Raw genomic sequence first — 12,599 nt, 5'->3', positions numbered from 1 at the left:
TTGGAGGTGATCTAATGATGTCATTGAATCGCTGTCATTGAGTTGCTCACTGGACAAGACAATTATTCACTGAAAATTAAATCTGTCTTTCATTTCACTTTTGTTGATACTTGATTGAACAGGTGTAGACCTTATTCTGAAATGCTTACTTACAAGCCCTTAACCTCTTAAATGTAAACTCCCCATATTTGGGGATCCTATTAGATATTTTTTAAATTCAATTTAGTATGGTATGAGAATGGTATTCCCTTTCTGCAAAAGCAGGGTGTCTCTGGAAAGCTGAGTATCTTGGCTATTGATCTGTGCCTTATACATTTGTATGCCTATATATAGTATTAAGGGCTGGCTGAGCAAATTACCTAATATCAAGGTGGCTGCTACCTACATTACTGTTAGCATTGTGAAGCATAAACTAAATAAACACAGCATACGTTGATTTGCACCGAAAGCTAGGACTCCACAGATCATGAGGATGTCTTATTTGTCTGCCTGTGACCTACTGTTATTGATCACAATCCCCGAGATTCAAAATGTTTATTTTACCCAACGTTTTCACCAAACATCTTACAAGGTAAGCTTCGATTTGGTCTGTGTTCGAGCTATAGCTACATGGGGTGGTATCAAATGAATCCTTAGGTTGGTAGGAACAAATCTAGCCTATTGCCAATGTTATCTGATGTATGACTTAATGTCAACATTGAATGTCCACGGAGTGACACTACCTTTGTGCATTAAAATATGTTGCCTGCTTAGGCATCCATTACACAGGGGATTGGCTACTATGGCACCTTGACAGTCTTGTAGCCAATGAGATAAGCTTTCCAGGGATATGCGGTTAACCTGGGTGGGACAAAGCAAGGACTTTAATCTTTTATGCGTAATGCATTCTATTGCTACCTGGCTCAGAGATGAAACGCACAGAACACGCTGCATTACATTGTAAACAGATTTCATCGCTTTAATATCATCGCTTAAGCATAAAAGATGGCTTCTCAAATGGGGGATAAACAAGATGAAAACGAAGAATAGTGAATAGGAAGCTAAAATCATGAAGGAAAAAAAACAACTGTGCAATGAGTTGGGAGGGGGCACATTCAGAGTGTGGGGTTGCAGGACAAGCGGTCTTTTGTTAGATAACAGGAGCCAGGTGCGAGATAACGGTATGGTGCATGAGCGCATGGATGTTCTTCACAGCAACAGTTACATCTATCAACAGAAGCGCCAAGAGGTGGGGACCCGCCTGAGCGCCTGCAATAGGCTGAGCAAGTTTAAACCACGCCCAGTCTCTACTGTGATAGGCCAACAGACGGGTTGGAACTGTCTATCACAGTATAAAGAATACTTTTTACATACATCTTGTCATTTCCTTGTTCTGCCCTGCGTGGTATTACAGTGAGCCCGTATATACGAAAGTTGCATTTGCCATTTATTACTTAGCTAATAAAAAATACATAGTATACAATCGGTGACTCATTGTTATATTTATCCTGATACCAGATTCGAATTTACTCTAACAAGAGTAGGACTCGGGTTCAGGAGAGTAGGACTCGGGTTCAGGAAGGCAGGACTCGGGTTCAGGAGAGCAGGACTCTTGATCAGGAGAGCAGGACTCTTGATCAGGAGAGCAGGATTCGGGTTCAGGAGAGCAGGACTCGGGTTCAGGAGAGCAGGACTCTTGATCAGGAGAGCAGGACTCGGGTTCAGGAGAGTAGGACTCTGGTTCAGGAGAGCAGGACTCGGGTTCAGGAGAGCAGGACTCGGGTTCAGGAGAGCGATTTGAACTATGAGGATTTCGACTCAGCCGACAAAGATTGCTTTCAAGAAGGATTGGGTCCACTTTTAGATCTGTAAGTAAATTATTTCCAGGACTTTATATTGCTCATTTACTATATGTATTTCATTTTTTTAGAAGTTGTTTGTCGTCTGCTTTTTGTGCTTTGGATTTAGTTTACATAGGCCTATGTAATAAGTGATTTCAATGTTATATAATTCCAAAGTAGTTGTCTATGTGTCATATTAGTTCACTGTTTGCTGCTGTAATTTTCATCCTTGTAACTCAACTCTCATGGCCATTGTTTATTTTTGGTTCTCACCTGTCTTTTTTTGAAGTGTTTTTGTTTTTACATTGTGTATGTGCTTCACACCTTCTATGTGAGTCACTGTACCGATAGGCTTGGTGTTTTTACTTTACAGTAATGTCATTTTGTAAATTTTGTCAACTGTAATTCTGTCTTCCAACAATATATCCCTTTATTTTATTCACCACAGAGTGGAGGATGCAGAGGATTTGGATGATGACGTTTGGGAGCCACCCCACTCCAGTAAGCGCCCCCGATGGTTAAGGTCTTCATCCTCCACTGCTATGTCAATCACCCTGTCTGATGGTTCTACATCCACTTTTCATAGACCTCTTGAAAAATAAAATAGGGGCTTGTGGCACCATTCGTCCTAACAGAATCAGATTCCCCAAGACCCAGGTAAACAACATGACAAAAACAGAGGAGAGGGGGACCTTAAGTTGGATCAGGACTAACAAGCTGCTTTTTGTGAAATGGAACGACACCAGGGAAGTAACCATGCTCATCACACAGTATAATCATTCAATAATGAAATGCCAGTTTGCTTTTTGTTTCCTGGCAGAGGGACTGCTTCAAAGACTATCAAGACATGCACAAGCTACGGTGAAAGGGAAATCTAATCAGCTACACCTGGGACGTAAAACGAACAGGAATGCCATTTGTAAATAATTCACCTTGTTTCTATTTTTGCACCTTGAAGGACACAATGTTTTGATAAGGCATTTTTATATATATTTGAATGTAAATCTGTTGCTTTTATGTTGTTTTTGTAAACAGTTCATTTGTATGTGGGACCAATACATTGGATATGCCCAGGGTAAACATTCAGGCACTGTGGAGAGGCTGAAAAAAACAACACTTGGATATCCCCTGTATGTTCCCTTAACCAACAATTCAGTTTAAGAAAATAGAGTTAAGAAAATATTTACGAAATAAACTAAAGTAAATATAAATAACACAAAATAGCAATAATGAGGCTATATACAGGGGTAACAGGTACCGAGTCAATGTGTGTGTGTGGGGGGGGGGTGCAGGTAAGTCTAGGTCATTTGTACGTATAGGTAAGGGTAAAGGGACTATGCATAGATAATAAACAGCCACGAGCAGCAGTGTAAAAACACTTTTTCTTAAACCTTTATTTAACCAGGAAAGGCCCATCAAGACCCAGAGTTTCTTTTTCCAAGGAGACCTGGCCAAGAAGGAAGCAACAATCAATACATGGCATAATTCTAAAAATACAACAAAGCTCTGGCGAAGGCCGTGTGGCCGATATGTAAGCTTATTAAATATAGGTGATCCTATCAAGAGCGGTGTGCGGTTTCCTTTCTCCTTAAAATACAACAATACAATACAACATCCAGCCCATCAATATTTTAAATTCATTCAGTGGCACTAACATATCTAGATGAAGCATGGATTGTAAACTCAGAAAAAAAGAAACATCCCATTTTCAGGACCCTGTCTTTCCAAGATAATTTGTAAAAATCAGTTTAACAGTTTAAACACTGTTTCCCATGCTTGTTCAATGAACCATAAACAATTAATGAACATGCACCTGTGGAAAGGTCATTAAGACACTAACAGCTTACAGACGGTAGGCAATTAACAGTTATGAAAACTTAGGACACTAAAGAGGCCTTTCTACTGACTCTGGAAAACACAAAAAGAAAGATGCCCAGGGGCCCTGCTCATCTGCGTGAACGTGCCTTAGGCATGCTGCAAGGAGGCATGAGGACTACAGATGTGGCCAGCGCAATAAATTGCAATGTCCGTACTGTGAGACGCCTAAGACAGAGCTACAGGGAGACAGGACGGACAGCTGATCGTCCTCGCAGTGGCAGACCACGTGTAACAACACCTGCACAGGATCGGTACATCCGAACATCACACCTCCGGGACAGGTACAGGATGACAACAACAACTGCCCGAGGTACACCAGGAATGCACAATCCTTGCATCAGTGCTCAGACTGTCCGCAATAGGCTGAGAGAGGCCGGACTGAGGGTTTGTAGGCCTGTTGTAAGGCAGCTCCTCACCAGACATCACCGGCAACAATGTTGCCTATGGGCACAAACCCACCATCGCTAGACCAGAAAGGACTGGCAAAAAGTGCTTTTCACTGACGAGTCGCGGTTTTGTCTCACCAGGGGTGATGGTCGTATTCCCGTTTATCGTTGAAGGAATGAGCATTACACAGAGGCCTGTACTCTGGAGCGGGATCAATTTGGAGGTGGAGAGTCCGTCATGGTCTGGGGTGGTGTGTCACAACATCATCGGACTGAGCTTGTTGTCATTGTAGGCAATCTCAACGCTGTGCGTTACAGGGAAGACATCCTCCTCCCTCATGTGGTACCCTTCCTGTAGGCTCATCCTGACATGGCCCTCCAGCATGACAATGCCACCAGCCATACTGCTCATTCTGTGCGTGATTTCCTGCAAGACAGGAATGTCAGTGTTCTGCCATGGCCAGCAAAGAGCCCGGATCTCAATCCCATTGAGCACATCGGGGACCTGTTGGATCGGAGGGTGAGGGCTAGGGCCATTCCCCCAAGAAATTACATGAACTTGCAGGTGCCTTGGTGGAAGAGTGAGGTAATATCTAACAGCAAGAACTGGCAAATCTGGTGCAGTCCATGAGGAGAAGATGCACTGCAGTACTTAATGCAGCCTGGTGGCCACAACAGAAACTGACTGTTACTTTTGATTTTGATCCCCTCCCTTTGTTCAGGGACACATTATTCCATTTTTTTTAGTCACAGGTCTGTGGAACTTGTTCAGTTTATGTCTCAGTTGTTGAATCAGTTGTTGAATCTTATCTTCATACATGCTCATCATACATGCTCATCATCAAATATTTACACATCAAATATTTACACATTAAATTTGCAGAAAATAAACTATAAAATATATCCACATAATTATCCATCCTTATGAGGCCATCTATTTTGTGAAGTGCACCAGTCCCTCCTGCATCAAAGCACCCCCACAACATGATGCTGCCACCCCCATGCTTCACGGTTGGGATGGTGATCTTCGGCTTGCAAGCCTCCTCCTTGTTCTTCCAAACATAACAATGGTCATTATGGCCAAACAGTTCTATTTTTGTTTCATTAGACCAGAGGACATTTCTCCAAAAGGTACGATCTTTGTCCCTATGTGCAGTTGCAAACCGTAGTCTGGCTTTTATATGGCGGTTTAGGAGCAGTGGCTTCTTCCTTGCTGAGCGGCATTTCAGGTTATGTCGATATAGGACTCTTTTTACTGTGGATATAGATACTTTTGTACCTATTTCCTCCGGCATCTTCACAAGGTCCTTTGTTGTTGTTCTGGGACTGATTAGCACTTTTCGCACCAAAGTGCGTTCATCTCTAGGAGACAGAACGCGTCTCCTTCCTGAGCGGTGTCACTGCTGCGTGATCCCATGGCGTTTATACTTGCGTACTATTGTTTGTACAGATGAACGTGGTACCTTCTAGCGTATGGAAATTGCTCCCAATGATGAACCAGACTTGTGGAGGTCTACAATTTACAGGAGGTCTACAAATTATACATCCACAGGTACACCTCCAATTGACTCAAATGATGTCAATTAGCCCATCAGAAGCATCTAAAGCCATGAAATCATTTTCTGGAATTTTCCAAGCTGTTTAAAGGCACAGTCAACTTAGTGTATGTAAACTTCTGACCCACTGGAATTGTGATACAGTGAATTATAAGGGAAATAATCTGTCTGCAAACAATTGTTGGAAAAATTACTTGTGTCATGCACAAAGTAGATGTCCTAACCGACTTGTGAAAACTATTTTGTTAACAAGAAATTTGTGGTGTGGTTGAAACATGAGTTTTAATGACCAACCTAAGTGTATGTAAACTTCCGACTTCAACTGTATCTTTCTGCGCATATAAAGTGAGGTACAATCTACCATTTGGTACAATGTGCAATGGTGGGTGAGTGACTTGGCATTTGTACTAAAGCGCAAGGTTGCATGCATATGCAACAAGTCACAATAATCAATTAGAGAGAAAAGTGGCATGAACAAGCTTCTTTCGAGCCATAAGCGGGATGCAAGCCTTATTATGAAAATAAAACCCACTTTCAATTTAATTTTTTTCACAAGATTATCCACATGAACTTTAAAGGACAACTTGTCATCCAAATAAATACCTATGTAGGTATTTGTAGGATGACACTTTTTCAATGGATAAGCCACCAGATGTGACAATGCTAACATTCTCTGGCAGAGTTCTAGCTCTGGTAAAGGTCATGAATGTAGTTTTTTGTACATTCAAGACCTGTTTGAGACCAGGTAGGGGCGAAGAGAGGGATGGAAGCTATACTGTTACAGTAGCAAGTCTATGACTTGTGGGACTGGAGCCTTAGACAAGTTTTTGGGGCCTTCTGACACCGCCTAGTATATAGGTCCTGGATGGCAGGAAGCTTGTCCCCAGTGATGTATTCGGCTGTATGGACCACCCTCTGTAGTGCCTTAAAGTTGGATGCCGAGCAGTTGATGCAACCAGTAAGGATGCAGCTGCATAACTTTTTGAGGATCTGGGGACCCATGCCAAATCTTTTCAGTCTCCTGGGGGAAAAGGCGTTGTCGTGCCCTCTTCATGAGTGTCTTGGTGCGTTTGGACCATGATAGTTTGTTGGTGATGTGGACACCAAGGAACTTAATTCTCAATCCGCTCCACTACAGCCCTGTTGATGTGAATGGGGGAGTGTTCTGCCCTCCTTTTCCTGTAGTCCACGATCATCTCCTTTGTTTTGCTCATGTTGAGGGAGAGGTTGTTGTTCTGGCACCACACTGCCAGGTCTCTGACCTCCTCCCTATAGGCTGTCTCATCATTGTCGGTGATCAGGCCCACCCCTGTTGTGTCGTCAGCAAACTGAATGATGGTGTTGGAGTCATGCTGGCCATGCAGGAGGGGACTATGCACGCACCCCTGAGGGGCCCCCATGTTGAGGATCAGTGTGGCAGATGTGGTGTTGCCTACCTTTACCACATGGGGAGGCCCTTCAGGAAGTCCAGGATCCAGTTGCAGAGGGAGGTGTTCAGTTCCAGGGTCCTTAGCTTAGTGATGAGCTTTGTGGGCACTGTGGTGTTGAATGCTGAGCTGTAGTCAATGAACAGCATTCTCACATAGGTGTTCCTTTTGACCAGGTGGAAAAGGGCAGTATGATCATTGATGTGAATCATCTGTGAAGCTGTTGGGGCGGTATGCGAATTGAAGGGGATATATAGGGTTTCTGGGATGATGGTGTTGATGTGAGCCTTGACCAGCCTTTCAAAGGCTATGGGGTAATAGTCATTTAGGCAGGTTACCTTCCCTTTCTTGGACACAGGGACTATGGTGGTCTGTTTGAAACATGTAGGTATTACAGAGGTTGAAAATGTCAGTGAAGACACTTGCCAGTTGGTCCGCGCATGCTCGGAGCACACATCCTGGAAATACATCTAACCCCTTGTGAATGTTGACCTTTTTAAAGGTTTGCTCTCATTGGCTACAGAGAGCGTTATCACAGTCGTACCAAACAGCTGATGCTCTCATGCATGCCTCAGTGTTGCTTGCCTTGAAGCAAGCATAAAAGGCACTTAGCCCGTCTGGCAGACTTGTGTCACTGGGCAGCTTGCGGCTGGGTTTCTCTTTGTTGTCCGTAATAGTTTGCAAGCCTTGCCACATCCAACGAGCATCAGAACCGGTGTAGACCAAGGTGCAGCGTGGTAAGTGTACATCTTACTTTATTAGATGAACACCAAAAAATAACAAATATAAACAAACATAATGCCCCAATCAGAGACAACGATAGATAGCTGCCTCTGATTGTTAGATCACCTGATTGCCTAGTCACACCCTGACCTAACCAAATAGAGCATAAAAGGCACGGTCAGGGCGTGACACTTTGCCTGTTTGATGGTTAGTCTGAGGGCATAGCAGGATTTCATATAAGTATCTGGATTAGTGTCCCGCTCCTTGAAAGAAGCATCTCTAGCCTTTAGCGCGGCGTGGATGTTGCCTGTAATCCATGGCTTCTGTCGGGGATATGTACATACGGTCACTGTGGGCATGTAGCCTGTGACTGAGGTGGTATACTCCTCAATGCATGTGGATGAATCGCGGAACATATTACAGTCTGTGCTAGCAAAACAGTCAACATATGACAACAAATGAATGCAATCTCATTTAATGAGGAAAATTATCTTGGGTTGGAGAACCTTCTAGTGATGGCTCTATACATTCTGGTGAAAAGGGAGGGTTTGCGACTCTTCTCTTCAGGTGGGAAGGAATATGCGATGTCATTTCCCTCTGGAGCAAAGGAGCCATGAGAATTTGTCCTCGACTCTGCAAAGAAAGACCATCAGTATGTCATGGGTAACAATTCAGAGCAGAGTGCAATGTCTTTCCAAATGAATTAGTTGAACGCTAAAGTAATAATATCTTAGTCTTGAATGAGCAGCAGCAGGGCTTACCTGTAAAGTACACAGTAGGGGAAGTGTTCTGAGGCTGGTACTCCATAGACTTTTGAGGACAGTGGTCCTTTCTAACTTTCTTGGAACCCTGTTTGGTGGGAAAAGGCACATTAAAACAAACTGTTATATATCTTAAAGTACAGTATATCAACTGGAAAAAGGCAATACAATGCTAAAATACTGAATTATATAAACAAATAATATCTCATACATTCAAAAGCAGTGTTATTCATGAAAAATCTGTACTTGTACTATACCTTTATGTTAAAGCATATCTTGCTGAACATGGTTTTCTTGCTTTTCTTGGACTTGAAGATGGGGATCTGCTCTCCAGTACTGCTGGTGCTATCCCTTACCAAATCCAACATCCCTTCTACAATGTCACTGGTGGCCATGCTGGTACCGGACTCAAAATAACATTTGGCATTAGTGATCATTTGATGACTTGAGCCAACTGATAAGGCATCCATCATTTTGTTGACCATGACCTTCGTGAGCTGATTCATTGTGTCACTATCCTCTGGCTTGCTCTGATTGAGCTGGATAGGAAAGACCATGCAAGTAGAGGTGCTTGGTTCATTCTGGACTGAAACATCAATGTTTATATTTTCATTCTCATCTAACCATTGTTTTAGGAAGCCCTTCACTGTCTCTTCAGCAAATATCTGGAGAAGCTGAGAGGAGAGCTTCCTGGATATGGCACATTGTTCCTTCCCCCATTTCAGCCTTGAAAGAATGGAGTCTGAAGCACTTCTGGCTGCTGCCAATGTTAAGACCTGTGGAGTGCTGTGGCTGTCCTGAAGGGCTATCACTTTATCCACAAATTCATGACTGAAAATGTGGATGGTCCCAGTGGAAATTATTTTCTCAATTTCCTAACAGCAGATTGGAGGTTGTCAGGATGAGAAGCACCCTGTCCATCTTCCTGTGTGTTCTCAACACTTTCCACCATTTCGTCCACTACCACCCCAGCAGCTTGCCTGACTTTGTCCACAAAGGATGGGGGAAGTAAGTTCTCTGTTTGAAACAAGTCCTGAATGATCATGTTTCTTACAATGGGAAAGTCACTCTGAGCAGATAATTCAGTGGGGATAGGAGTACCGGGCAAGGTGAAGTCCCATTCTGACTGCTTTGATTTTGAAGTAGGTGTTAGAGAGATGGAGGAGCGTGAAGAAGAGGTATTTCTTGTATTTTGGCTGTCAGCACTCCTACAACGGATCGTGCCAATATCCTCCAGCATGGATCCTGAGAGCTTAGTGGTTTTAGGTAGTAATTTGTGCGGAATGTCCACACAGGCATCACCAGGTGTAACACTGCTCTGGTTGACCTCAAGATGGCCTTGCTCTTTGTGAAGCAGGACTGCTTTGATATGTAAATATTTGGATTGAACAAGTGTTGTGTCTGACATTTGAAGATCTTTTCTGAGAAACTTGACTTACTCAGACTGATGATGCAGCAACAGACTTGCTCTTTGTGAATGCAGGACTGGTAGATGTAGATACAGACTGGAGGTACTTACCTGTCCAGTGGTGAGCAGGGAGGTTCCAGATACCTTCCTCCACAATGTTAAATGATGTAGAGACTGGACCTGTTGTACCTTCCTCCACAATGTTAAATGATCTAGAGAGGACCTCACTTCTTTCTCAGCTTTGGTTTGGAACTCATGACTAGAAAGTTTTTGGAGGCTCTTTGTTGAAAGACTGTGGGAAGATGCAATGCCTTTGGAGGCAGCCGTGCTGCAATCTAGACTTACTGGAGAGGTTCGCTCAGTAGAACCTTGGAGACGTTCAAACATGTCTTCACATGGTGTTGGGGACCTTGACAAGGAGATGTCCTTCAGCTGAGACAGAACACCACCTACCAATATGTTGACCTCAAGGGACATATCAGATATTTTCTTTCCTACTGTGGAGAAGCAAGGTGCATTTGATGTCTGATCCTCGCATGAGGTCAAGATTGTTGAAATGACCTGTTTGGTACTATTGTTCATTAGACCCTCGTCTGTTTCAGTCCAGAGAAGTTTTGAACTCTCGCTGACACCCATGTGTAGAGTCACTTCCTGGTTCAAACTGGGCAAGTGAGGCACACTCTTACTAGCTTGCGTCAAGTTCTGGCTTGCCAAACCAAGGTACTCCTTAGTCACAAGATGTCCAGAGTCCTCTGTGGGTGTATGGCTAGACATTCTTCTCTGCACGTCTGACCTCCGCCGGTGAATGGTGAAGCCCTTTAATGTCTTCTTAATATTTTTATATAAACTAGTGGTAGCAGACCAGATCCTGCTCTTTCGCTTTTGTGCATTTTCCTGGAGGTCAGGTTCTCTCTCCTCTACTTCTGCAGGTTGCGCCAAGCTCTGCAGGTCTTCCACAAATGTGTCAATGATGCCAAAGGCAGCAGAATCCGCACAAATATCCTTTGACAAGGTTCTCTGGTTTTGAACGGAACAAGACCTGGATGCTACAGAATAAGCAGGCTGTGCACTAGTTAAGCTACTGTTGGACTTTTTAACTAGGAACTCACTCACTGCTTGAGTGGTGTCTCTCTTGAATTCCTCACTTGAGAGTTTTTTCATGCAATCTAACAGACTGGTCAAAGAAGCTGTGGCCTTACTTCTGCTGTCCTCAATTTGACAGGGGAACTCATATACTATTGGTGATGAGGCCCTGGAATGGGAGATATCCCCAAGCTGAGCCAGAACGCCCTCTACAAATTGTTGTCTCTCAATAGAGAAGTCTGATCCTTTTTCTCCAACAGTGTACAGGGGGTCCTCCTTTGACATCTCAGTCTTGTACAAGACCAGAAGCTCTGAGATGACTTCTTTGGTGCAAGTTGTCAGAAGGAGCTTGCTTTCTTCTGACTCAGTTTGTGCCCAAAGAAGTTTTGAGCACTCACTTAGGCCTCTTTGTAAAGTAACGTCACCAGTGGACTCTGGCAACTGAGGCTCACTCTTACTGGGCCTACATTTCATGTCTAATGAAGGAATCGGAACTGTCTCCTTAAACTCAGCATTTGTGATGTTGTCATCAGATGTGACCATGCTCTTTAGGGCAAATCTCTGAAGCTTGCCGAAATAATCTTTCAAGTTGTTTTGGATGCTGTGGTAAATGTGAACAGCAGCAGACCAGGCACTCTTCTGTTGAGGACTCTCTTCAGATTCAGCCAAGGACTTCAGATCTGACACGAAAGTCTTAACAACTACTGACGCTGCTGAGCCCACTGGGTGAATTGACTCTGTCTTTACAATGCCAGACAATGTTTGACCTGATACAGCACCTGTTAACTCAGACTGAACGACTGAACTAGGAAAGCTCAAACTACTGACTTTTTTGGCAAGAACTCCACTCACTGCTTGTATTGCTGATGTTTGAAACTCCCGGCAGGAGAGTTTTTGGATGCTCTTAGACGTGAGCGTGCAGGAGGAACCAGATTCACCAATATTGTAGCTGCTCTCGTATTTCCTTATCAGGGCATCAAGATCGTCAATGAAGCCAACATGCGATGCCAAAAACGTGATCTTGTCCTTCAGATCTTTCAGCAAATTCTGTTCGTTCTCGTCAACAAAAGCCACCATTGTGTCAGAGATCGTGGTCATGACTTGCCCTGTTAGACTCTTGCTCTCTTGGTCAACTTTTTCAAGTTTAGCAGCCAGCTCTCTCACCATGCTCTCAGCCACCTTGGTCTGTGAGTCTCCCCTTACCGGTGTCACTTGAGAGGTTTGGCTAGCGGAGGCACTCTTAACGACCACTGATACGGCCGACTTGACATCTTTAATCACTTCTGCCATTACAGCAGGGGTCATCTTCGGAGAGCCTGCACTTCCAGATGGAGAATTGGACATGCATGCAAGTTTGGAGAGAGAACCTTGCAGGCTGTCCTGCACACAGGTGACGAGGGTGTCCTCTGAGACACCTAAGAGGACTTGTAGCGAGTCAGAGTTGGTTGTCTTCTTCTGCACATCAGACAGAGAGGTTCTTGAAAAAACAAAACAGAAATCATCACAGTCAAACAAATAATATGTAATGCTGTGAGGAACGTTGCTCTGGTGGAGGTG

The 12,599-nt window shown here is 43.8% G+C and overlaps 1 protein-coding gene and 1 long non-coding RNA gene across 2 annotated transcripts in view; one reads left to right on the top strand and one right to left on the bottom strand.

The window, feature by feature from the left end:
* The first annotated feature begins 123 nt into the window (after positions 1 to 123).
* LOC112252001 lies at positions 124 to 3,432 on the top strand. The gene is made up of 3 exons (XR_002953797.2): positions 124 to 1,847; positions 2,269 to 2,739; positions 3,226 to 3,432. It is a non-coding gene; the product is annotated as an uncharacterized LOC112252001 (long non-coding RNA).
* A 6,868-nt stretch (positions 3,433 to 10,300) lies between these two features.
* LOC121846705 overlaps positions 10,301 to 12,599 on the bottom strand; it is a 6,376-nt gene continuing 4,077 nt past the window's right edge. Inside the window, exons 6-7 of the mRNA XM_042323683.1 lie at positions 11,895 to 12,497; positions 10,301 to 10,327 (exon numbers count right to left, since the gene is read on the bottom strand). Coding sequence (XP_042179617.1) covers positions 10,301 to 10,327; positions 11,895 to 12,497 — 630 coding nt within the window. The remainder of the gene's footprint in view (positions 10,328 to 11,894; positions 12,498 to 12,599) is intronic.

Source organism: Oncorhynchus tshawytscha, linkage group LG06 (assembly GCF_018296145.1).
Source record: "Oncorhynchus tshawytscha isolate Ot180627B linkage group LG06, Otsh_v2.0, whole genome shotgun sequence".
NCBI lineage: Eukaryota > Metazoa > Chordata > Actinopteri > Salmoniformes > Salmonidae > Oncorhynchus > Oncorhynchus tshawytscha.
Note: the sequence above shows the minus strand (reverse complement) of the source record. Positions and strands in the feature narration are given on the sequence as shown.